General features: G+C 38.4%; 1 protein-coding gene across 1 annotated transcript in view; it reads right to left on the bottom strand.

Annotated features, from left to right (window-relative positions):
* The window catches only part of snd1 (staphylococcal nuclease and tudor domain containing 1), a 229366-nt gene that overhangs the window by 137425 nt on the left and 65062 nt on the right, over positions 1 to 26879 (bottom strand). The window contains exon 15 of the mRNA XM_012869710.3: positions 25075 to 25216. Coding sequence (XP_012725164.2) covers positions 25075 to 25216 — 142 coding nt within the window. The remainder of the gene's footprint in view (positions 1 to 25074; positions 25217 to 26879) is intronic.

Here is a 26879-nt window from a genome sequence, read left to right as displayed (position 1 = left end):
TTTGTGTTTTTTTTTTCCCCATTTTATTTTACCAGGAACTTTACACTTAAATCTAATATCTTATAACTGACATGACAAAATATTAAGACAGCATTAAAGCACAAATTCTACACACTATAAAACAGATGACTAAAGTATAAAGCAAAGATAAAAGTACAATGGCTAGTTAAACAGTGTCCAACCAGTTGTATCCACAAATGTTTAACTTTTGATAAGAATTTACTCAGTGAAATGAGTTTGTTGAAATGTAGCAGATTTTGAAGCAAATTTAATACAAGAGGGAATTTTCAAAATTTTTCCTTCCCAACTTGGTATGAGCCCTAGGCACAGATTTTGTGAGCAAATATGCTGAGCTCCAGCACTTCTTTTACGGTGCTGTCGTTTATTATTTACAGGTCTGTGTGCGCCTGGTGCCACCGGAGACCAACACTGACCCACCACCAAACCAATCATGCTGAACAATGTTGGAAGCAGAATAACGTTCAAAAGCATCCTCTCCAAACACTTTTCACGTCTGTCACCTGAGCTCAAGAACCGGGTGTCAGTGCTGAACCTGCAAGTTTCAGTGTTCTCTGGCAAATACCAGCTGTAGCGCCACGGTGTCGGGTAGTGATCCCAGGGCCTACTAGAGGACGTTGGGCCCTCAGGTCACCTTCATGAAGTCTGTTTCTAATGCTTTGGTCAAACATTCCCACAACAGTCCTGTGGAGGTCACTTTGTAGGGCTCTGGCAGTACTCATCCTGTTACTCCTTGCACAAAGGAGCAGACACCAGTCCTGCTGATAGGTTAAGGAAATTCCATGCAGCTCTCCTAGAATAACGGCCGGTCTCCTGGAATCTCCTCCATGCTCTTGAGACTGTGCTGGGAGACGTAGAAACCGGAAAATGGCATGCATTGATGTGCCACACTGTTGGAGTTGTACTGCATGTGCAACCTCTGTAGGGGCCAGGTTAGGGTAGCCTCGTGAGACCATCATGATCTTGCGAGCTTTCAAGGTTTCACTCGCAGATCAGTCTGTCTACTCTCCGTTAAAGAAAATTTGGAGCCGTTCACCAAACGAACGTCCAATCAGCGTTGGCTTTGAGGCGGGTTGAGGTGTGACGCAACGAAAAGCGCGACAGTTCAGTCTAAAAAACATGGCGGCTTCAGCCGATGAAACTAGCGTTAGCGTGGCTATCGAGTAAGTTTTATCGGAATTACAGAGTATTTCTTTGCTGAGCTAACGAGCCTTTACCTGCAGCAGCAAGAGTAGCTTGGCTTGTGGTTGTGTTTTCGTCGTCGCTCTGTTACGAGCGACGACGAAGCATGTTGACGAGTACGTCATATGCTTCGTTGATCTGATTGGTTTATTTGGCCCGTCTATCACCAACATAGGCCAATCAGCTAACCAGTATTTTCGCCCCTTCCCAAAATGACTTCAACGGAAGGTTTCCAGATGGATATGCGAAGCAAATCTATCTGGCGGAGTCAGGTTAAGGTTAGGGCTGGGTTTGATTCAAATTTCAAGAAATCAGTTTGATTCCAATTCTCAAGGTTTAAAATAGATTATTTTTGATCCAATCTCAAATTGGATTGCAGGTATAAAAAAAAAATTAAGCTGTTACCTGAATTACTTGACTGTGTAGTTATGCAAGATATTGACGCTAGTAGTATGTTAACATTCAACAGCCAATTAATAAAGGGTAGTTAATGTCGGCTGTGAAGACCAAACCCTCTCACATGTTGGGACCATAGCTTTCATAAACATGCTGCGGGGCAGAAACAGATCCAGGGTAGAAAACAGAGGACATAAGAGATATCTACAGCGGATATTTGGAAATTAACCTGGTGCGTTATTAAAAAATATGACATCAAAATGTACCTGGGGAGTGTGAGCCGGAAATGTCGGCTTACACTTCACAGGGGAAAATGCATTTTTTAAATCCATCACTGGTTGTATGAATCAATCTATAGGAATTAATGAGAATCGATTCAGAGTTGGAAAATAAATTTCTTTAACACTGCCCTAGTCCAGGTATTGCCTGCTGCAACCAGTAGTGACACTAACACTGCTCAAATGCAAGACTACTGAAAAAAAAAAAAAAAAACAGTTAAACAACAAAAAAAAAGTTAGGCGGAAAAAAAGTCTGGCTTACACCTGCAAAACCATTCCTGTTTTGGGGTCGTCTCATCGTTGCCCCAGTTTGTTTCTTTAACACCAAAACAGCTGACACCGATTAACAACCCTCTCTACCAGTTAACTGACCAGATCAATATACCTAAACTCTGATTAAAACGGAGCCACGTGGTCCTGTCATATTGTTTTGCTCAAATTCACAAACAAAAATAAAAGAAAACCCTAATTGCTTCAGTTCAGCACAACAAACAAACAAGCAGGTTGGAGCCGTTTAATGCAGAGTAATCTGATGATAGCTTCTGCGGTGAGTTAAAGCCTCCAGCACATTGCTAATAAAGCAACGACTCTCTCCTAGGGTCTTTCTTTCCCATTTGACTTGGGGTTTAATTTAATGAGCTTCTCTGGCATGACAGATACACTGCCTCAGGACAGACTCACAAATATACATGACAGAGAAGCAAAATCAGATTTGTTAGGGCATTCTGATGACTCACTGGTGCGTGTGGCTATCTTGCTGCAGAATCCTAGGATTCAAATTTCACAGCCAAGATTTCCTTTGCGTTAGACTTCCTCAAAAAGAAGTTGTATCATTTGAACTGTCTGTGTGGTCGGCTATCTTTTGATTTCAATGATAAGATAATACATGAAATAACTATACGTTTCGCTGTATCGGAGCTTAACAACCTTGAGCTACAGGGGATTCTTATAATCAAAATCTAGGACACCATGTACCAGGTGAGTCTACATCTTGGCTGCTGTACTTGCAAAAGGAATGTCTCTATAGGCCACATAAAACAGAGACAGATACCATCTCAAAGACATTTTTTAATGTTTTCTTACAGCTTCAAGGACTGAACATGTTGCTTTTTAATAAAGTCAAAACCTGATGTACTCATTGGAATAATTTCATAACCGAACTGAAAAGCCCACTGGCTTTTTTAATCTCATTTTGTACTTTCTGTTCCCTACATGGCCATGTCTGTCCCATTTAGAAGGACAAGACTAGGATATATCAGCAAATTCACACTGGCAGGGAAGGGAAAATGACCCTGGAAGAGCAAAATGAGGCCACAGGACATGCCGCACTGAAAAGTAAAAGGCAAAAAAAACCAGTTTAGTCTAGTTTAAGACATTAAGTTTACAATCCTGGTCTGCGAGTTTTTTTTGTTTTTTTGTTTTTCATCCTGAAAGGTCTGCATTGTGTCTGCTGCTTCTGTGTTTCATATAAGAAAGAAAGCTTATAAAAGGCTAACAGTAAACTGACCCAATTTCAACTGTGAATACTGTGCAGTGAATAAGTATGTGCACCTTTACAGATTTCTGTTTTTCTTTACACTTTGTGGAACTTCTCTATTTTTGACATGGACAACACAATTAACTCCAAAAAGCACATTCAAAAGGTGACTTCATTTATCAAGCAATCCAAGCCACCCTAGCCATATGCTAAAAAACCACTTCCCTAAACCTAATAGCTGCTTGAGTGTTTTACATTTCTGGAGAAATATCCACTCACTCTTCTTTACAAAACCGGGTTAACAGAATCACATCGGGTAATTTTGGAGTTTAAACAGACCTTTTTAGGGTCATACCAACGTGTCATTTTTCAAGATATCGGTATCTGTCCCATGGGTAGAACGGGGCTGATATCAAAGTCAGTGGTTTGGTCATTTTTTAGGCTTTAAAGGGTAGGGAAATATTGATAATAAACAGAATATTGGTATATTGGTTGTCGGCCATAACAATATCATTATTGAATATTAATACCGGCCCAAATGTTAATATTGTTCCTCCCCTAACTGCAATACTTCCCCTCACATGTAGTTGAAAAATGGAATATCACATTAAACCTGTTTAAAAAGAAAATGCGTCCCAGGGAGTGGAGGATAACAGAGAGTAATCTTGCTTTTGTGCTTTTCAGATCTTTTTCTTGTGTAAAAAAATATCTTGGTGGACCCTGACAATATTAGCTGTTGAGGAGGATTAATACTTTGAGTAGCTTGAGAGCTTTCCACCACTCGGATTTATTTACTTTTCCAACTGGCTCACAGGGTTATTACACCTTTCTACAACCAGGACGGGAATAATTACCAGCAATAACGTTTTAGAAACTCACTTTAAAAAAATCAGAGTCAACCATTTAAGGACCAGAAATACTATTTCTTGATTTTTAGCTAGAGAGTAAAATGTATGGGTTCAATCAATTATGGCAACTCATCCGGCTCCTATAGGGCTATAACGGCTCCGGACCGCAACTCTACCACCACCACGTTTTACTGTCTGTTTGAATTTCTATTTCTAAAATACTGTGTCACCCTTAAGACTGTGTAATGGGGCACACACATCTCAGTGAACAGGATATTTTGCCTGACGTTTAGAGGATTATGCGGATGTGAGACAGGCCTTTGTTGTTGTTTTGTTTTTCTTATGAATAGCAATTTCGGCCTTTGAACTCTCCCTTGGAAGTAATTTTTGCTCAGGCTTTCGATTGCCTTCTTATAAATACTAACCTTATCAGGCAAGTCAGGAGGTCTGCATTACTTTAGGTTAGCCCTTTTTAATAGGAAACCATCATTGCTATTCTATATTTTCTCAATTTCTTTATAATTGCTATCATTTCTCTGGGCTTCTCTGGCATCCCCAAATCTTAGATATGGCTTTGTAACCCTTTCCAAATTGTTTGATGTCAAGGACTTTGTTTCTCACCTGTTTTGAATATCTTTAGATCAGGGCATAGTGTGCAGCATTTTGAGATCTTTTAGCCTACGTCATGTAGTTGAACAGGTTCTATTTAAGTGATATTGTGATTCTACATCTCTGGAAATAATTAAGCCTTGGTATGAGTGGTAAAATCAAGCGAAAAATTTCAAAAGAGGTTTGTAATGACATTTAATTCATGATTAAGAAAGAGGGCAATTATATTTTTTACTTTTTGGATTTAATATGCTACCTTTGATATTTTCTTTTTTTTTCCAATTATATATATTCAAATGTGACAAAGTGAAAACAGTAGAAATCTGAACAAAAAATGTCAATTTTTTTTTTCATTGGATTGAATGTCACACATAAATTACATGTCAACTTAGCTTTTCTCCTTATGTTCCCTATTCTTACAATTTACTGTAGCAATAAACCTAAAAATCACTGAAATGTGTTTTGAAGAAATCCTCCTTTGCTTTATTGTCGAGGAGGAGGCAATACTGATGGCCAAGATCATCTCAAAGTATTTTTAGACGTTTACCAGGACAGGGTTTGCACATGGGACTCAGTGACTATAACACTGTGTGCATATAACAAAAAGGAAGAGTGTTGGAAGCAGGATAAAAAAATAAAAAATAAATGACCAAAAAGAGGAGATAGGAAGGGCTTTAGAAAGGCAAAATACTGCAAGCAGTTTGCAAAAATTGGGTTATAAAGTAATTGCAAGGAGGGAGATATAAAGTTTCTGCTTGGGTTGGCTGCAGCTATGATAACGGGTGGAATTGTGTTTTTCCCAAGCATAATCCTCAGGAAAAAGCTACTCCTGAATGTAATACATAAAGAAGTCAAGTTTCATTGTATAGAGTATAAAGTACATGGGTTTACAGACCCACAGGAGCAACCATTTTCAACTAACAAACTCCTTAAAATGAGAAAACATGTTCAAGAAGCTTTCATATGCCAAGGGGAAGAGTCTGTCAAAGGAGTAATTATAGGTCATACACTGATGCAATGATCACACATGTGACATCTTATAATACACAGTGCAGGCTTCCTTTTATGACCTGACTGCAGTCCTACAATTTCTGTAGTGTAGTCCCTCCTCCTTGCAGCATTTAAAGTAAACCTGGGAGCCCCTTAGCACAGCCAACGTTAACCTCCATCAAGATACATAACTCAGGCCTGACACCAAGATAAATATCTGGGTCATCCTCCAGGAAAGCCATCTTTTCTGATCTCAGAGACAAACAAGATGTACACTGATCATTCTGACATTACACTACGCAGAAAGCAACACTGCTAGCATGAAGAGGGTGCCCGCATGTCAATCCACCACATATATCAATCACTGGATTTTGTGTGTCAGACATTAATCTTCCAAAGCATCACGTCTGTCTGAAGACATATCTTAACATCTGTTTTACTATAGACTGGACGAGTACTCATGTTGAGAAAATACAACATATTAATCTAGACTTTTGCTATGAGCACTGTAAATTACAGTTTTAAACAGTTTTAACGGATTCATCATCCATTTACTTTGGTACTACAGTGGCCAGAGATGTTCACAAGTTGTTTTCTGCAGTGATGTATGCTATGAATAAAAATCATGTAAAGTAATTAGGTCTAACTGAACATACAATGAATGTATATTAATTATATTTGTTAAAACTTAGAGCTGCACAATATACCAAACTGCAATAACCAATGCAATACTGCAACTAAAAAGAACTGCTTGAATGCAGTATTTGCCAGGATACTGCCATGCATGCAAATTCTGCATGCCAATATACACGATGTATATTTTAAGTGGCCAAGATCCTCAACTCACAAAAACTGGTGGGGACATTGTGATGAAGAAAAAGAAAGGCCAGGGAAATGTGCTTTTTTTTGTTGTAAAAAAAAAAAAAAAAACAATATTAAACAACAGTATTACAATTACAAGTTTTCCAGATTTCTTACAGCCCAATTAAGAACATTTATTTAAACATGAAAATCTGAAACTGCCCACTTCTTCACTATGGGGAGTTAAACATTTGCGTTAGGAAATCTGGATTAACAAGGCTTTCTAGATCCTGCATTGTAAGTGTTTGGTGTCGAGTATAAACATGCTATACTGTACGTTTAAGAATAAATTCAACCTTTGCTTTTATTTTGAAAAGCACAAGGTGCCTTTCTTTATGATCCCATTATAACACTGAGGGATACAGATGGGAGAGGTACGATCATGTACATATCCAGTGTTTCCCCTACCATTCAACAAGAGGGGGCACATGCCCCCCGCCAAGATGGTCACAGCATTTATGTAAATTATTATACGTCTCTGTGTTAGCGGTTAATTTCATTAAAATTATTAGCCTTTCTGAATAGCCCCAGATGGCATCCTGGGCTATTTCTGTCTATAGGCTCAAACAAAACAAGGCTGACATGAGTCCGCGGCCTGGTATGCGCAGAGCCCACTTTTACGAGAGCGTACGCGACGTCACACTATAAACTGTTCAGCAGGAAGAAGTCTTCAAGGCAGCTGCGACTCGCCAGCTCCTCCAGCCTCTCTGCACCACGGACTGACGGGTGTGCGGTGGATGCCTGCTGTGGGAAATGTAGGAATTTGTCACAAGAAATAGCCGATAAGTGTGCTCAACCACAAAGTTTCAAATGTCGACGGGGAGTATGTGCAGCGCCCAGTACAACCAGGTGTGCAGCCGCCTTTAATGTTTCTCTTAAGCTTGTCGTCGCTCCTTCACTTTCAGCTCAGAGTTACCTGCGTTCGCAAGCAGGTAAACTCACATTCCTGCCAGGAGACAGAGCGCTAAGAGTCGTGACATCTTTCTACCTGCCTTGGTGAATATTTCTGCATTTTGTAAACAGACCCAGTTGCTGAGGATGGCTGTTCTAAAAACTGTTGTGGAGTCGGGAGTGCTGAGTGTCTTCGAGGCCACGAAGACGTTGGTTGAGTCTGTACTGATGAGGAAACAAGTAGCGCTCTTTAAAGAGAAATGCTTATAAGTGACCAACAATTATCCCCAACAGAATTTGTATCGCTTGTATCGGAAGCGCAGGATCCAGCGGGATAAAAGCATCCTCTGTCAGTTTCTGTTGTGTTACAACTGAAAAAGGGCGCATTTGTTAATTTCACGTGGTTCCCCCATTACTTCAATATACCGAGAACGTTTGCCTGACACAAATATGAGAATGATCATGTCTGCTTAAACTTTATTATTATTATAATTATCAACAAGTAAACAGCTCTATGGTCATTTTCAGATGTCCTACAAAAATACCATTTGCTTTAATTCACAAATCACCAAAAGTCTGTCTGTTGGAAACAAAAATCCACCTTCCTGAGTCTATCCCTAAAAACAGATGGCTGCATTATTCTTGGAAAATGCAATTTGGTTGCTAGACAGATCCCATGAATGGATCAGAAATATATCTCAAATGTAAAAAATATTTTAACCGAATAAAGTTACATTAAAAAATATGAACTCTGGCAGATCTAGATTTAAAGAGATTTTCATTCAATTAAGAAGGGAGAAAGGCAGGTAGCCTTCAAACTATAACCATGTATAAATTTACACGACAGACAAACATGAAAAGAGAGAGAAGATGGACAAATAAGAGAAAGGTTAAGAGAGACAAGATGGCAGCTTGTATAAAGCTGTATTCTGTCTGTATTCTGTGATATACAGAAGACAAAATTTCTAGGGGAAACACTGATATCTAAGGCTGACAGTTTGGTCAGGGTCGACAAAGATCAAGACTAATTTGCTTTGAATGACAACAAATACGTTTGAAAAAGTCAATGTGACATTTTCAAACTTAATAGGGAACAACTGTCAAACATGGTGTTGACAACATGCAAGAAGAAAAAGGTTATGTTTATTTAGTTCTGAAACAACCCAAAGTCATTCAAAATGGGTAGGTTTGAAAGAAGACCATGTTAAAATTGTTGTGAAGCTACAGCTAACATGAAAGGACTTATGACCTAGTGAGAGACCAAGCCCGGTGAATGTCACATTCGGAGCTGCCTTCTGGAGCTTACATAGTGGCTTGTCTCAGACCAGAAGTCAGAGTTGGGTGAGTGTGTTTGTCTATTTATAGGTTCAGGTGTTAAAACGGACAATTTTTATTTCTGGTTTGCGATGACCTCTGAGATGTATTTATACAACTGGAAATACACCGTTTATGTTGGACCCCCCTCCAAAATGTGTTGGAATTCAGCTGGACATTTTAGGTGCCGCAGCTAAACATTGGTTCATCTAGACAAGGAACTGGTGGGTCTCCTGCAAGATATCCAGGTAATATGCTGTAATGCCTTAATGGCAGTAGTGCAGACTGCCTCCACTCAGCCAGTAACAGTCCAGCACCATGACAACTGACCACTGTCTGACGGACAGACAATGTTGAACAAGGAATCCCACTTGTTTCTGAAACAGCTTGTACCAATGCGGCATCAAGTGACGTAGGCATTTGCAGACTCTGTACCAAACACGTTTAATTTCCTCCATTTGATGGAAGATACAATCTCATCAATATCCATCGATAAAGCGTAACAATTACATTACATTGCATATTTTTGGTCCAGATGCAATATGAAACTACTGGTTATCTTTTGTGATTGCGACAGATATTTTCATATAAAAAACTGTCTAAATACACTACAGAGTTTCAGTGTTTTAAAAAATATATATAATAAAAATAATAATAATAATTCAGTTGATCACGCATAAATACACTGGATAGAGTCAGCTTCCTTCTCCTTTGACCAAGCCAGATAATGAGCTTCATCTTGCGGAAATTGCTCTGAAGTGAAGATGCTGCTAGTGTCTCATTTGTCTCATCACTGAAGCTTGTCCAAATATACATCATGTCACAAATTCCTATGCTAATGATGTGCATATTGATTAGCCTTTGACGTTTGTGCTCATAGCCCGCCAGACGCTCGCGCTCTCGCTTTTGGCATGTCTGCAGGTATAAATTGATACTTGCAGGATTGAGGCAGCTCAGTATGAATGCCATTAGAGTCTTTTTTTTAAGGTTATTAAGTTGCTAAGTCTTGATTTTTGACAGGCTGTCAACAGGATATAATTAGCAATGTGACAGGTAAACTACAAACCGGAGGAGGGTGTAAGCATATAAATGTGCATGGATTCAAATCTAAAACTTGTTTTTTCTCCCTCTATCACCCATAACAGCGTCAGAGCATTAAACTTCCCATGTCAATCTGTGTTGTCCTTTGCAGTATGCAACTGTGAGGTGGCTATGCCCTATTTGAATACCCCCCTCTTTACAGCTGCCTTAGTGGATACAGGCCAAGGAAAAGCTCCTGCCATGGGGGAAAAATGTAGCTGGGCATTGTTCAGGAGCGTGAGTGAAGGGTACAGAGGGCAGACAGTGGGAGTAGACAAAGAGTATGATGCTAGGAAAAAACCAAATCCAAGGATTTGGTCTGACTACCTCTTGCCTTTATCCTCTAAATCCATCCTTCTGGCCCAACATCATCCCTCTATGACTCCCTAATGTAAGGCCCCAATGTCTCCAACAAGCCTTAGGCAAACACACAGTACAATCTTGTGGGGTGACCCAAAATGCTGAGAATTTTTCCTTAAACGCCATCTGTAAGATTAGGCATAGTAAAAATAATTATTCATTAAAATACACAACCCATGTACAACCTGTTGTATCTGTATGGACCTTATAACACCTTTACAGCAGCGGACTGATGCAACACAATCTATAAATCATTTAGCATGGGCAGTAAGCTCAATCCGTTATTAAAACTAAATATTAGTTGTAAGCATATTTGCTGTGCTTCTTAGAGCATTTTCTTCATCTCAAAGAAAAACAGCGAGTATGACAGTTTATCTGTTTGTCTACTGGCTGATGTTTCCTGGAACTATTTGAACAGTAAACTTAACACTACTATAGGAACTTGAACCTTAAGCATTACAATTTCAACACTTCAAGATAACCAGGGCCTGAGCTTTCTGTTTGAAAATACAGATATGCCTTTATTGCGCTTACGATAGCAATAAGTACACGCAACATTTTTTGCGAACCTTTCAAGGCATCTTTTAAAAGTGCAAGTTTTTTGTGTAGAAAGTGTAGAAAAAACAAGGGGAAAACTGATGTTTTTTTTTTTTTTTTTGTAATTTAACAAGTATATTTCCCAAAACTGTAGCAAGCCTTCAGTCCCTCAGTCAGTACTTCATCAAGATACCTTTATCTGCAGTTACTGCTGCAAGTCTTTTGGGGTATTTTTCAACCAGCTACAGACATTTTTATCCATTCTTTGAAAAACGGTTCAGGCTATGCAGATGGTACTAGAGATCGACCGATACAGGTTATTCTGACAGTGTAACATATGTGCTGCCCGATATGTGCTGCCTACTTAATAAAAATAACACAATGATAACAAATGTTACACACGTCACATCATTAACATTTAAACCAGCTAATATTAACAATCTGCTTCAGACTGCAGTTTGAAAGGTACACAGAAAAAACTTGTCGCGTCCATTATGGCAGCACTTTGCTGGAATTTAATGAACGTTTCACAGCAAGAAAAGAGCTTCTTTAGTTCAGTGAGGAGAAAGGAGAAAAGACAATGACCCCTGCTGCAGTGTATGGACATTATTTTATGAAGTTAGATGCTGTACGCATGGTGATTGGTAATTTAATTATCATTCTACATGGGAACGAACACAGCAGTGGCAGCTCGTCAGCTGGATATCAGACTAGCTAATGGATTGGCAAACGCGTGTAAATATCGGCTGATACCGATGTAGGGAAAAAAATGCAAATATTGGCCAAAACTATTATCCGGCTGATGTATCAGTCGATCTCTAGTTGGTACAGAGAGATCCGTGAGCATCAATTGTTAAATTTTGCCAGTTATCACCAATTTGCATTTAGGTTGTAATTCTGACCGTGGCACAAAAAGCATCCTCAGAGCACGGTGCTACCACCATCGTGTTTCAGTGTAAGGATAGTGTGATTAGAGTGATGTGCACTGTTAGTTTTGTAAATGATGTTTTGCTGGTAATTTTATCGTAATTTGACCACAGCACCCAATTCCACATTTTAACCATCTGAAACTTGGCTCATCTCACATTTTTTATGGCTTTCTTCTTGCTACCTTTCCATAAAAGCAAGATTTATGGAGTGTTCAACTAACAATAGCCCTTTTGACATTCTCCCTCTTGAGCTGTGCATCTGTGCAGCTGCTCCAGAGGCCTCTTGGCTGGTTCTCTGATTAATACTCGCCTTGCTCAGCCAGTCAGTCTGAATGGACAGTCATGTCATGGTCATTCTTGCAGTGTGCCATTCTCCGTTTCCAGAGAAGCAATTTAACAATACTCGAATGCATACCACTCTTGCAGATCTTGTTGTAAAATATCTCTAAAGCCATGTCTTCTTTTCTATCCACTTCACAATTATCTGTCACTTTATGTTGGTATAACACAAAATCCATTTAAGTGTGCGCCTATTATGTGAATACTATAAATGTGAAGAATCTCAAGGGTAGTAATCATTTTGTAAGCCACTTAGGTTACATCTAGCAGAAAGGTGTGCTTTACTTACACACATGCAAAGAAACATGCATACATACTGCAATTATATCAGCAAAGATGTCCTGCCAATGTTGGATAGCCAAACAAGACGGTTAAAGCTCTCTGCTGAGATTGATATATTTGTGTCCGAGTGATGGGTGTTTCATCTCTATGACACAGATAAAGAAGTTTGAGTAACTTTCAAAGTACACTTCACCTCAGAGGGCTGCTGGTCTCTCTGTAAGAGAAACTCTGTAAAAGCTACTTAAACCAATAAAACTTTTACAGCCTTCGCATTGCTTGATCTCAGTCTCAGCAGGACTTTATAGCCAAATACTTCAAAGAAATTGTTTTTTTGTTTTCTCTTTACCATAAGTGTGTTTCTCCTTTATCCTTTCTGTTCTTTCAGTCTCTGAAACATCTTTCATCAAGCTTTGAAACCCACTATGCTATACTAACCTCTTATCCATCCTGTCTTGGTGCCAACCTTTTCTAAAAGAAAAAGAAAATGAACACACAAGATGACTCTTTCACCCTTTATAAAACTTACTTTTGGAAGTGACACTGCACAGGCCAGCAAGTTAAAAGAAGAAAGCTAAGGTGCTGTGGGAAGACAGCAGCGGGAACTACCCTTGAACTCCAGATGCACACCTCCGGTCTTTTTTGAAGTCATGGGCTTGCTGCTGTGCTTTACTTCCATGATCCTATTTGTTTTTTTCCCCCCTTTCTTACAGCTGTGCCTTTATCTGACAAGGAAAACTCTGGAAATGTAGGAAGATCTTAAGCTCTTAAATGTTCAATGCAGACACAGACTGAAACTGTTGAATCAGGAAAATTATTTGAATTGTATATTAACTTAACGTAATCAATATAAGCTCGGCTCTCCGACTAGCTTGAGTTAGTGTCTCACTGTGGGGAACGCCTCCTGCCTGACCTTGGCAGAAGCTTAATTGTTATTATGCCAGTCCTGAATGGCTGGCACCAGTGACGTCTATATCAGGAGGGGGCCAGACCCTCACCCAATAGATAGGCTGCAATGGCGTCAGTCAAATAAAAATAAGCTCACTTCTTCCTCGCTTCTGATGTAAGGAGGGTGGTTTGGTGAGACACAAATAGTACTGAAAGAACCAGAGTTACAGTAATATTACATTCTACTGCATAGCATTTGTTTTGTGTCTCATTATGCGGAAAAATACTGACTTCGAGATTGCCAATATACGTCTATTTAAATGACAACTGTTCCCAGTAGCCTATCATTAAAAATAGAAATACCTTTATTGTCTCACAATGGGGAAATTTGGGCATGGCACTGGCAGAAACAAATGAACAGAGGACAACAGACTTACAAAATAAGAAAAAGGCTCAATTTCAAGTTAAGCTGTAGAGCAGAAGAGAAAGACTTATCTGAAGAGGAAAATACTTAGCAATTATTAACAGATAAGGCATATTCAGGTAAACAAAATTTTAAAATTACTGAACGATGTACAAAACTCCCAGAGAATATAAAAAGTGTGTAAATGTACATTAGCATCTGAGAGAGAGCGTAAATAATTCTTGAGTAGATCAAGAACCTGTAAAACAAGCAGTATGTTTGTAAACACTTAATGAGTTTGTTAGGAGTAGCAGAGACTAAAGTCTAACAGCAGCTGGAAGGAAGGATTATGGAAGCTCTCTTTTGAGCATCTAGGATACAGCAGTCTGTCACTGAAAGAGGTCTCCAGCATGTGAGCCTTCACCTGAACGTGCCCCAACAGAAGCAGCCACATCCAACTTAAAAATCAAGAAAATGTATCAGAGGAAGCCCAGCATGCAACAATTTGTTACCAAAGGGGCAAAATTTGGGGCTTTCCTCGTCTACACTGATATTCATCATGGTAGAGATAATTAGCTTGCATGTGTTAGCAGTGTCAGGGTTCTCTCAAAAAGCTTGAAGCGCTAATTAGTAGGAGCAAAGATGGAAAAATATTGCCATTTAATTGCCAGCTAATTGCTAATGCAATACCATTTTGCTAATGGTAAGGTATTACTAACCTTATTTTGTTAAGTATTCATCCTGGTTAAAATATATGAAAGTATTGTTACTTTGCGCTGGTACTAAACGAGAAGTATTACAACTTTTCGCAAACTAGCGGACAACAGTATAGCAGTTTAGCTTCGGGCCCAGCATTGCATTTTTAATAGGCTTCTGTGAGAAGCGAGAAAAGGCAATTGACATTTTGTCAGTCCTATTAATAGGGACAAGAGCTTTTGCATATATAACAATGAACCATGGTTTACTTTAGAGCTGAAGAAGCTGCATACAACAAACAGGCTTACATCAGTGGGGACCTGACTCTGTATAAACAAACCAGGAACAAACTCACCAAGGAGATCAAAGTGGCTCAGAAGCTATAGCGAAAAGAAGCTTAAAAAAAAAAACTGCTTTTCAGCTAACGACCCAGCTACAGCTTTGAGAAACATCACTGCCTAAAGGCACCCATCCCCTGACCATGAGCTGAATCCTTATCTGACTGAAGAGCTCAACAGGTTCTACTGCTGGTTTGAAAAGCGGCCATTCACAACTTTTATCAACTTCACAACATTTAACTCTGACACAAGATCCCTATACACAAAGCAATAACATTGAGGCATACAGTGAACTACTGGGGAAGCACGGTGGAAGCTAGACTGCGATCAGAAGTGGGCGTCTATGAGAAGCAATGTGGTTTAATGCCAAAAAGAAGTACTACAGACAAAGTATTTGCTATGATGATGTTTATGGAGCAGCACAGAGAGATTTTAGAGGGAGTTGAATTGTGTTTTTGTAGATCTAAAGAAAGCATATGACAAGATGTCAAGAGAAGAGCTGTGGTATTGTATGAGGAACTCTGGAGTCCCAGACAAGTATGTTAGAGTGGTGCATCACATATATGAGAGCTGTAAGACAGTGGTGAGGTACGCTGTAGGTGTGACAGAGGAGTTTAGGTTGGAAGTGGGACTTCAAGGATCAACTCAATCTCGTCTTGTTTTCTGTGGTGATGGACATGTTCATATATTAGGTTAGATGATCGGACGCAACCGGACTTCTGCTCAGCTTTTCAAAAACTGAGCGAAAATCCGATTTAAGCCTGTTTGCTGTTGCCATGACTGATAACTGAGGATTTGCACAGGTAGGCTAGATGTTTGCAGATGAAATTGTGATCTGCAATGAGAGCAGGGAACAGGTGGGAGAAAATATAGAGAGATGGAGCTTTACACTGGAATGGAAAAGAATATAAGTTAGTCATAGCAACCTGTCTTCAAAAAAATGAAGCCAAGGAGGAGCTGTGAGGTTACTGAAAACGGAGATAAAGCAGATGGAGGATTTTAAGTTTTTGGGGTCAACAGTACAGAGGACTGAGTGTTGAAAAGAGATGTAGAAAAGTGTCCAGGCAGGAAGAAACAGGTGGAGCAAAGTATCAGGTGTGTTGTGTGATAAGAGTTTCAGAGAGAATAAAAGGTACAGACAAAGGTGAGACTAGGAATGCTGTATGGTTTAGAGACAGTGGCACTGAGGAAGAGACGAGAGGCAAAAGTGGAAATAGCAGATATGAAGAGGTTGATATTTTCTTTGTGAGTTTGGGAGGATGGATAGGAACAGGAATGACTACATCAGAGGGACAACATTAGATATATTGGCGATAAAGCCAGAGCGGCCAGACTGAGATGGTTTGGATATGTACAGCAGAGGGAGAATGAGAACATTAGTAGAAGAATGCTGAAGCTGGATCTGCCAGGCACGCGACCTAGAAGAAGACCAAATAGGAGGTTTATGGATGGAGTGAAAGAGGATATGAAGGTAGTTGGTGTGAAAATAGAAAAAGCAGAAGATACGGTCAAACTCCCTGCAAGGTGACCCCTGAGAGTGAAAAGTCAAAAGAAGTAGTGTTACACCTCTTACTGCATTGGGATCATTTATTTTGCAGAGATCCTGTAAACTGTTTCTTCTCGAAGGGCTTCCCACAAAAAATTATAAATATTAATTTAAAAAGAATCTGGCCAGAGTGAATACATTATTCTAACAGATGACAAAACAGATTAATAATGCAGTGCTTGTTTTAACTGCAAGATCCTTTAAATATTTTCGGTGTGCACAATCAATATTTACTTAACACCCAGACATTTAAACATGATGGCTCTGCTTTTACAAATCATTCATTCATGTATGGTTGAACATGTATGAACTCAACCCACACATGATTTAAAAAAACAAAAACAAACTGTGTACAGGTCAAGGGTTTGTTTTTCTGTTTGGACACCCAATTAGATCCAAATTTCCCCCAGGAGGCTGCTGCTTTGAGTTTACAAAAGTATAAGGTTGTACTATTTTATACTTGCGTACATCGTGTGCAATAAACTACTACCATCAATGGCAGCCAAACACCCGAAAGCATGTAGCCCACATCATGGATTAGAGTTGCTCTCTATTGTTAAGTTTGAAAACTTAAATTGACTTCTGCAAACAATTTTCTTGTCAGTCAAATCACCTTTTATTTGTCACATTAAACCAAACAGCCATCCTCAGATGAAATGAAGTTGGATAAGATGTCCAGATACAACCCAGGGACCATAAAGGCTTAAACCCATCCAAAACACCAGTTGCAGCATCTACAGTAAAGCTGGTTTGAAAACAAACTGACCAAATGTCAAAGACAGAAGTGTGTCATCCAAAATCGACACATTCAAGCCATGGTTTAACTTAACCATGCCCTCAAAAAGACTTAGATTTTTTGTCAAAATAAAAAAAAAAAATGTTTAATACTACGACAAGCATAATGTTGAGGGTATTGTTTTCTCTGCCAGTGTTGTTGGTGCATTGCGCCAAGTAAATAAAATCAAAGTGAGACTAAATCTACATTCTTCAACTTCATCTCAAACCAACATCAAGATGGTTGAAACTTTGATAAAAATTGATGTTCCAACTGGATTATGCTCCAAAAATCAACCCCTAATGAAAAAAAGACTATATTTAAAAGCCGAGTATTTGCCAGGGAAGCCAACCAACCATATCAGCATTACAGATTCTGCTGAGATGAGTGCCCAAATATTCAGCCATATTTATGCCAGACGGTTGCTACAATAACCATGTGTGTTTTTCTACATTTATCCAAATTAGTCTAAATATGTACACAATTTTGAGCCAATTTGCATTAGAAAAAGGAAAAAAAAATGTCACAGTAAATTCAAAATGTGCACCTAATTCTTCCAGATAAATGTTAAAGCTACATGTTGTATCGCCAGTCCCCAAAAGGGAAAGAAGGATTCAGAATACTCGTTAAAAGCCTTAAATTATATGACACTAATGCCCATGACAGATTCAATTTCTTACAGGAACCTTACTCTATGCAACCATGTTTGTCAAAGCAGAACTAGTCGATCACTGTTGTAACCACATTGTCTAGCTATGGCAAGCATAAACTAAGACAACACATCTTACTTCTTGTCAGAAATAATCAAAAGCTTAAAAAGGGAAAATGTCCAAAGGGTCAGGGGCCTTTCATAGACAGATAAATACAACAGTGTTGGGGCAGCCGTTTTATCGCTTGTGTCATTTTGCACACGGCCCCTGGTGTAGATGGGTGAATAAAACATGAAAAGATAACTTTGACAGGAAAATGAAAGTAGTCGGAGATAGAGTGAGCTGGGAGATTAGACGCAGATAGATGGGTGTCTTTTGCCCTAGGGGCTTCATTTCATGTGAAGTGGTATGAGTTTGACATCAGTTACGTGAAGAAAATCAAGTATACAGCTAAAAACGTCATGCACAAAAACATGGAGGCCATGGCCTACAAGACATACCGTTTAATCTACACTGACAAAAAGATGGAGGGGGACGACGAATAAAGGAGAAGCAAATATGCATTACCTGCGACAGAGCAGCAGCAACCGAAAATAACATCTGGTACAAATTATGGTTTAAAAATCAACAAATAAAGATGTATGTTTGTATAAAAGGTAACAGATCTCATCTCATTTCCTGGAGATAATGCTCTTCCTCTGGCACCACCTTTGATTTAATCTATCCAGGGCCCTTTAGCTCCATTTCAGCTTTTAAGGTTTGCTAATAATTACACTCTAATTGGGAAAATTCATTTTAAAAGTGGACTTTGTGAACATGGTGTCTCACATACAGAACATCGGGAAGTCAATGCTGTGTGCATTCATTTATCTTCTGTGCCCCTTAACTTTACCTTTGTAAAGTTTTTACAGTAAAACTACTTAATGATTGTTTTTAGCCTGGATCATTTTAATACATCTAAACAGAAAAAAAATGCAATCACAAAACCAATATTGGACAATACCGACAATCAAAACAAAATTGGAACATTAATTTATTCATTGACTATTCAGACACACCTAATTAAGCAGAAACCTCAATGTCAGAAAAAATACAGAGATTTGTTAGAAATGAAATGGAGCTGTATGGCTGGAAAACATCACACCAATTAACCTTTTTCTCCACACTCCTTTGTGGTTTTCTAAATAGTTGTAATCAAGATAAATAAAAAGGAAATCAAAAGCTGGAAACAACGAACTGGATCTGAAACATCCATTAGACTTCGGGGTGGGGGGATGTGCTATTTGAAAAAGTCTTATTTGCTTTTGAAAAAATGTAAAACAATGAAAAACAACAATCCAATTTATTTTCTTCTAGATGTGTTTTTATCCCACTGAAATAATAGAGCACACTTACATTCTAACTGACCAGTGAATCTTATTTTTTAACAACCTAATCAGCTTTTATAATTTCATTTCTCAATGGGAGTCCAGCAGATTTGGATGTCAACCACCATGTTTCTCAAGGTTAACTGTGACATTTCCAAAATGTCTCAGAAAAGCAATAAAAACACTCCAAATAGACAGTCTTCATGTTCCTTTCTTTGGGCCACAGAGTCAGACTTGAGCAAAACCTTTCCTACTTTCATCAAATGGTGCAATGATAATTACCTACCTAATGTTTTAAAAAAAAATGAGAATATTATCATGGATTACATTAGTTATCACCTAGTTAAATTAAAGGGACACCAAAAGTGAGGAAAGGGACCATTTTCACTCAATGGAATACTCTATATTGCTCTCTGGAAAACCGTATAATATGATCATGATAAGGACTAATCACTAACTTCTTGATTTCCTGTTCAATCAGGCTTCTAAGCCCAGAGAGAAATTTTCCATCGTAAGCGACTGCTGCTTAAGGAATTTACAGTAGTTCCTTAAACTACGTTACTAACAAGTTTTTTTGTTTTTTTTTAAATTAAATTAAATACTAAAGTGTTTCTTTTAGTTTTGATGGCCAAGACATCCTCAGGGAAGGCATTAACGGTTACTGCTAAAGAGGCTGGCTGTTTACAGAGCGTCGCTTCCAAGCATATTAGCAGAGGGTTAAGTGGAAGGAAAAAGTGTGATAGGAAAAGATGCACAAGCCACAGAACAACCACTGCCTTGAGAGGATTGTGAAGCAAAGTCTGTTTAAGTGTTTGAGCAAGATTCATAAAATGTGAACTGCGGCTCATGTTAATCCTGCAAGAGCCACCAGCAGGAGGATCCAGGACATGGTCTACACGTGTTACTTTACTTCTATTAAGCCCCTCCTGTTATATTAAGAGCAAAGTCAGTGCAGCCCTCTACCAGGAAATTTTAGAGCACCTCACGCTTGCCTCTACAAAGTTTTCCATTTTCCAGCCAGATGTGGCACTTGTCCACACTGCAAAAAGTACCAGTACCTGCTTTAATGACCAAGGTGTCAATGTGTTTGAAGAGCCAGCAAACTCATCTGATCGAAAGACTGGAGACAATCTATGAAGTATTGTTAAGATGATGAGACAACAGACCCAACAATGCAAATTGGCTGAGAGATGCCATTAAAGCAACCTGGACTTCCTTAACATCTTAGAAGTGTAACAGGCTGATCACCTCTGTGCCATGCCACATTGATGCAGTAATTCATTAAAAGGGACCCCGTACCCAACTATTAAATGCATACATTTCTGTGGTAAAACACCTTTTGTTGGTCTTATGTAAAACTGTTAATATATTTTTTTATAGATGCACATAATTGTAGGTTTCTTTCAGGTTTGATCAGATAAATTACTGTTGAATTTCTGTGTATTTCAACATATGTCCCCCGAGTTGTTGCTTATGAGGTAAAAGACAAGAGATTACAATCTGAAGCAGGGGAAATAAACTGACTGTTGCTGAAATGCCAAAAGGTACAAGCTGATATTCTGGGAACATATGACGCCTTCACAACTTGACCTTTTCAAAGTTTAGCAAAACAAAAACTCGTGGGACAAAAATGTCTTTACTCTTTCACTGTAAAAACATCTAGTTAATACGTCCCTATTCACTAGCGTTTACACTGTTATAGCAAAACAACTACTTTCTGATGTTTGTTTTAGAAAAAATCTAACTAATTAACTTTGGATGAACTCTCAAAAATGAATTGGTTCGATCCAAGGTTCTCATACTGTGGTAAAAAGACAAGTGCTGGTACTTGGGTAGACTAGTGGTACTCAAAAGAAATTGTGAGATCAACTATTTACAAAGTAAATTCAAAGCTAATCAACTTAGATTAGGAGCTAATAAGACTTAGCCAAACTGATGAGTTGTTTAAACAAAAAAATGTCTTTGCTTCAACCTAATTAAAGAGAAGTGCAGTGGAGAACTTCAAGTTTAAATTGAAGCAGGGAAAGGTGAACCAACAACTGCTGGTGGCCATTTACCCTGAAGTAGGAACATTAATCTAGGAATTACATCAAACTCATATTTGCTTTGATCTAAGCCAATGTACTGTGATAAATTAAATTTTAGCAATATAAACAGTGTATTTATTAGCTATTTATATATTTGACCAATAAAGGAACAACAGATGCACTAATCAGTCCTGACTAGTACCAATTTCATGTTTCTTTTATTTTTTTGCAGGTTCAACCTTCAAATTCCAATTTTGATTGACTAATGACTATGATATCCTAGGCGAGTAGAGGCTGTACATTAGATGCATTAGGAAATTAAGGACTTACAAGGCTACCTCCCATTTATGCATCAAAGTACACGTCCCTAGCCTTTATCTGATTTTGTCAGCTCAAAGTGCTTTGGGGTACATGCTGTCAATTGATGCACTAATGGACCAAAAAAGGTCAAAGTGCTTGGCTTTGATACATTTAATGACTAAGCAAAAAGAAAAGGGGAAAAAAATAAATGAGGTTTGTATTTGTCATGCCAATCCCTTATCAGAGGAGATTTGAGGATTACCATCTCTGGCCAGTTAATTGGCGCATCTCTAAAAAGGAGAATCTCCACCAACCTATGTTGTAAAGAACCATCTTTGTGTGAAAGTTTATGTAGTTTTCAAATGAGAATTCATTAGGAGTACAAATAAAATGTTTATTACGGAAACTATCACCAAAGTACATGTCAACCATATCGTATTTTAAGGTCAGGGCTTGATTTCAAAACAAGCACTTTTTTTGAGCTATCCATCTTGAAACTATGTAGTTCTGAGTAAATGTGAAATACACAATTAAACCACATCGTTCAATACAACATTAATATAATGTGGATTTTATTAAACAGTTTTTTGAGTTGCTTGTCAACATTAGTCCTAAATGAAAATCTTTTAATATGTGGGGATATTAATTGGTCTCTTGGGTTTTTGAGGCTTTTGGCATCTTTTAATCTCTCACAGTACATGTCTGTACATGGACCAACCCATCAGCTTGGATATAATTCTGGACCTTTTATCTCACGGAGTGTCCATTTTACTGCATGAAATTTCTGAAACACCTATCTCAGATCATTTCCCCATCAATTTGAATTTACAGCTCTCTCTGCAGCCAGTAAACCGTTGGCAGCAGGTTGCCATTGTTGCCATCACTACTGTGAATGCATACTTCTCTTGCACACTCTTAACTATCAGGAATGTGTTACTGCACAGTACTGCATATCAAGTTTAAAAACATTGCACAAGATTCACTACAAGCTTGAATGTATCAAAGAAGCTTCAAGTGATTGTTTCATCCACCACAATGGATCGTGTCTAGGTGGGACTGACTTTCAGTACTCTGAGAATCTTGCAGACTTCAAAGACCATCTTGCATCCTCTGATCTTTAAAAACAAACTGTACATATTGTTCACCATATTACTACCTGCACCCATTACTTATTGTTTATCGTTTGTGTCCTAAGCCGGAGTATGTCCTAGAAAAATGTCACCACGGTAACATGAGGTGACAATAAAACCATAACTCAGCTACACTTGAAGAGTTCACTGCTTCTTTTATGGACCTTAAATTCTCTACTTTAATTGGTCTGGATACCCTTTTATGTCTTAATGACTTTTTTTGCAAGACTTTTAATTTGGCGACACAGTGGAACTCTTGCCTCCCAGCAAAAATGTCCCGGGTTCGAGTCCCGGGCTCGGCAGGGGCCTTCCTGTGTCAAGTTTGCATGTTCTCCCCGTGTCTGCGTGATTTCCTCCGGGCGCTCCGGTTTCCTCTGCCACTAAAGTCATGCTGGTCAGGTCGGCCATTAGTGGCGGTGAGCTCAGTCGCAGAGACTCAGGCTAACCCGCCATCTGATCTACAAAATTTCATTGTATGTACTTTGTACATACACTGACAAATTAAGCACCTTATCCTTGTACTTGTCCTGGGATTCCTGACTTTGACAGACTTTAAATTTATTAAGCCCAGATTCATGTGTGAACCATGGTTACACAAAGATATACCACACGTGAACCCGGGCGACAATGCCAAAAGGCTGAACCACGGCGGAGAGGAGACAGACTGCAAGCATCTTTGGTCTCTCAGTGTTCCTCAGTACCATTGATCTGTTAATGAAGCAAAAACCCAATTTTTGTCTAACATCACTAACAACAGGCATTGCCCTGGGGTATTTAATACAATTAGCTTTGTTTTAAATCCATCCATATCTGTTTTGTTTGATGCCTTGTCACTTCTTGTGAGGTCACTTTTTATTTTCTGTCCTTTATCATTGAAAAAGTGGTATCTGTTAAACATGCTATTGGTACACCTATTAATGTGCTCGTCTCTGCTAACACATCCAGGTCTTTTTTTTTTTTTTTTTGCAGTTTAAACTAGTGTTTTGTGGGGAGGTTTTCTTATCTGAACAAAATTGTGCAACACTTGAGAACTACTAATTGCCCGCTTGACATTTTCAAATCAACTTGTTGTAAAAGGTTTTTAATATTGTTGTTCCTACACTCCTGTCTTTTATTAACTCATGTCCTAACTGAGGAATCATGCCAAATGTTTTAAAAAACATGCTATGGTAAGAGTCCTTCTCAAAAACACTTCACTTCGACCCCTTGGATTCAGCCAATTTTAGGCCATTTTATCTTAGAGCCTTCCTTTTCAAGGTTTTAGAAAAAAAATGTTTTACTCAACGACAACCATTTTTAGAAGATAATTTTATTGATTTTTTTTATTCAGTCTGGCTTCATAATGCAACCTAGCAGAAAGTCTGCCTTGCTAAAAGTAAATAATTAAATTGCTACTTTGGTTGATTGCAGGTGCCCTGTTGTCTAAGTGCTGCTGAACCTCACCGCAGCCTTTGATACTGTTGATCATTCTGTCCTTCTGTCTCGCTTAAAGCACTATGCTGCATCTGTGGCTCAGCATTTAAATGGTTTACAACCTATCTGACAGACAGGTCTTTCACAGTTATGATTAATAACAGATCTTTCTTCAGTGCTCCTCTGTCATGTGGAGTGCCACAGGGTTCCATTCATGGTCCCCTCTGGCTGCTGCCACTATGAGCCATGAATACTCTGCACTGCAAGTCTTTCAACTGTAATGCAGGTGAATTAAACTGAGAATCTTCACCAGTGTAATGCAGGTAATCTTCTGATTCGTACATCTTTAAAACCAGGTATAAGTCATTTTCAACACTCCATTCTTAATGGTATCGCTGCAGTGGAACGGTGGTGAAATCAAACTTTCCTATTTTAAATTACAAAAAGACCAAATACATTTTAGTAAGTGAGAATGAGGTTATTTTTGACAAGGGTTTTAAATTCAACAAACAAGTCAGTAGTAGTCAATAGTCAAATCAAGTTTTCACCACCTTCGTCTCAGCTAAAGTTAAGCCCATTCTAAACCCTGGTGATCTTGTGAAGGCTATACACACTTTTCAGATCAAGAACTGATTGCTACAATGCTCTTTATGCATTATTATAATGTTCTGAAAAATAAATGTAAACACTGGGGTTACCGAACTTTCTCACTTGTAGCAAACTTCCTCTGAATCTTCGGTCAATAAATGACCTGGATCTTTTTAAATCCATACTTAAGACCCTTTTATTCATGAAGGCTTTTATTACTATAGCACTGTGACATTTTATACAAGATTTCTAAGATTTATTTAGTATTTTTCTTCTATCTTTTTTGTTTTATCGTTTGTAGAATGTTTGTATTTCTTTGTAAAGCCCTTTGGCATTCTGGGTAGCTGGTTTCAAGGACTAAATGAATAATTGAATTAACTACCAACAGATGAACACCTTTTACTTTTCTGTTAAATAAAAAAAAAAAATGACTGAAAATGTAATTTTATTAGTGTTTTTATGATATTTTGTCAGAATAGTGGTACGAGGAAACCTTGCTACTTACTTAAAGCCACTGAACTAGATGACAGCATTAAAAGGACTGTTATGAGAAAGGCAAACCTACCAGCAAGGAGAAATGTGATGAGACAGGTCTCTTTGGGCATGTACAGCTTGAGACGAGAACCACTGAAGACATATTCGACAACAGCTTCTGACCGACCAGCCCTCTGCAGGAAGGGCAGGAACTGCTTGGCTTTCTGAGTCTCCTGTAGGAAAGAAAAAGAAAAGGCAAATGGCAACATTTTAGAGCCCAAAAGCCTTTACATTTTTAAAGTATGAGACATAAATGAACCATAAGTGGAATTTGCATTGTTTTTGCAAAGCAGGTAAGTGAATTTAAAATAGCTCTTATGCAATCAATACGTTTGATACAAAGACTTCTCAAAACAGAAAGTATATATAGATATCATGCAATGTGTATCCCCAGTGTTTGAAAGAGTACTGAAAGAGTACATAGGACACAAAATGTTTTCTTTATAACAAAAAGGTTATAAAGGTTTTGTTTATATAAGGACTGGTTGAGACGTTATTGGAAAACAAGAGGGGAACAGAGTGAGCATTCTTGCTACAAAGATTTATTTTAATTATGTTTGTTTATATAGCACCAATTCCCAACAAATGTCATCACAACAAACATCTACGTAGGAAATGTGGGTGAAGGAAGTAAACAGGAAGTAAACAGTTGAAAAGTTCAGGTTTCTTCTCACCCACTAATATGAAATATAAAAGAAAATGCTTTCTTTTGAAGTGTTTATTTTGTGTTTTATATTTTAGCATATATTATCAGAAATGTCTGCAGATGTCTCCAGATTGCATTAAACATCAAACAATTGTCCTGCATAATGAGTGATAAATAACTTCAAGCTAAAATCTTTTTTTTCCTCAGTGTTTGAGCCAAATGAAGGAGAGATTGACTACAGCTGCCATCCGATTTGTATATAAGTATTTTAACTTCAAGCATATGTAGAGTTAGCTACACATGCAGAGAGGAATTTGTAAAGACATTTGAATAACGTGACAGACTGTGACCTCAGAATGTTTAGACTGCTACATAACTAGTCTATTTACACCCTCACGAAAACAAAAAAAAAAAAAAACAGACCTATGTGGAATAACGCCAGACTTGCACAATCACAACACAGCAGTTGTTAGGAGGAACATACTCACGTTCCTCCTAACAACCCGCATGTCTGTGCACATTAGAGCAAAAATGCTAGTCAGAACCGGAGCAGAAATGCTCTGGTAAATCAAAAAAATTTAGTTATTTGATTTACATTTTTTTTGCTGCAGTGGTCACTGTACACTCTTCTGTGCAAGCCTCTGCACTCTAATATCTGTCCTTCCACCTCTTCACTGGATAAATGAGAGAAATGTTCACCTTATAAATTCAACTGGAGACTTGGTCATCCTTAGTATTAGGTGGAAATTAATGCATAAGCAAGGTTTAGCATTTCAAAGACAGAATTGCTGCTGTTCTATAACTTAGCTGCCTCATGATTGCTTTTTTTTCTTTCACACATTTTTACATTTTTCTCAACTTTGATCAGACAAATATGACTGATGAGACATAAATGGTAAGTTTTAGAAATGACATGCCCTTTTCCATAAAAATCTCACTCACACAAACTGCAAAAAAGTTGAGGCTTAGAAAAAGCCCGCTTTTCCCCCAGACTTCTATATATCACAGTATGCCCTAATGAAGTCTGCCTTGCTTCTCAGTGACACATCTGGAAACTCATGCAATCAAAAATAATTCTCTCCCTTCCTGCTCCCATCTCTGTCAGCAAGAGTGACTCAGAACTTATTAGTGTACTCAGGCCAAAATATTACAATCTGAGCTAAATCGTGTATTCAGGCAGCACTAGTGCT

Source organism: Fundulus heteroclitus, chromosome 17 (genome assembly GCF_011125445.2).
Source record: "Fundulus heteroclitus isolate FHET01 chromosome 17, MU-UCD_Fhet_4.1, whole genome shotgun sequence".
Lineage (NCBI taxonomy): Eukaryota > Metazoa > Chordata > Actinopteri > Cyprinodontiformes > Fundulidae > Fundulus > Fundulus heteroclitus.
Note: the sequence above shows the minus strand (reverse complement) of the source record. Positions and strands in the feature narration are given on the sequence as shown.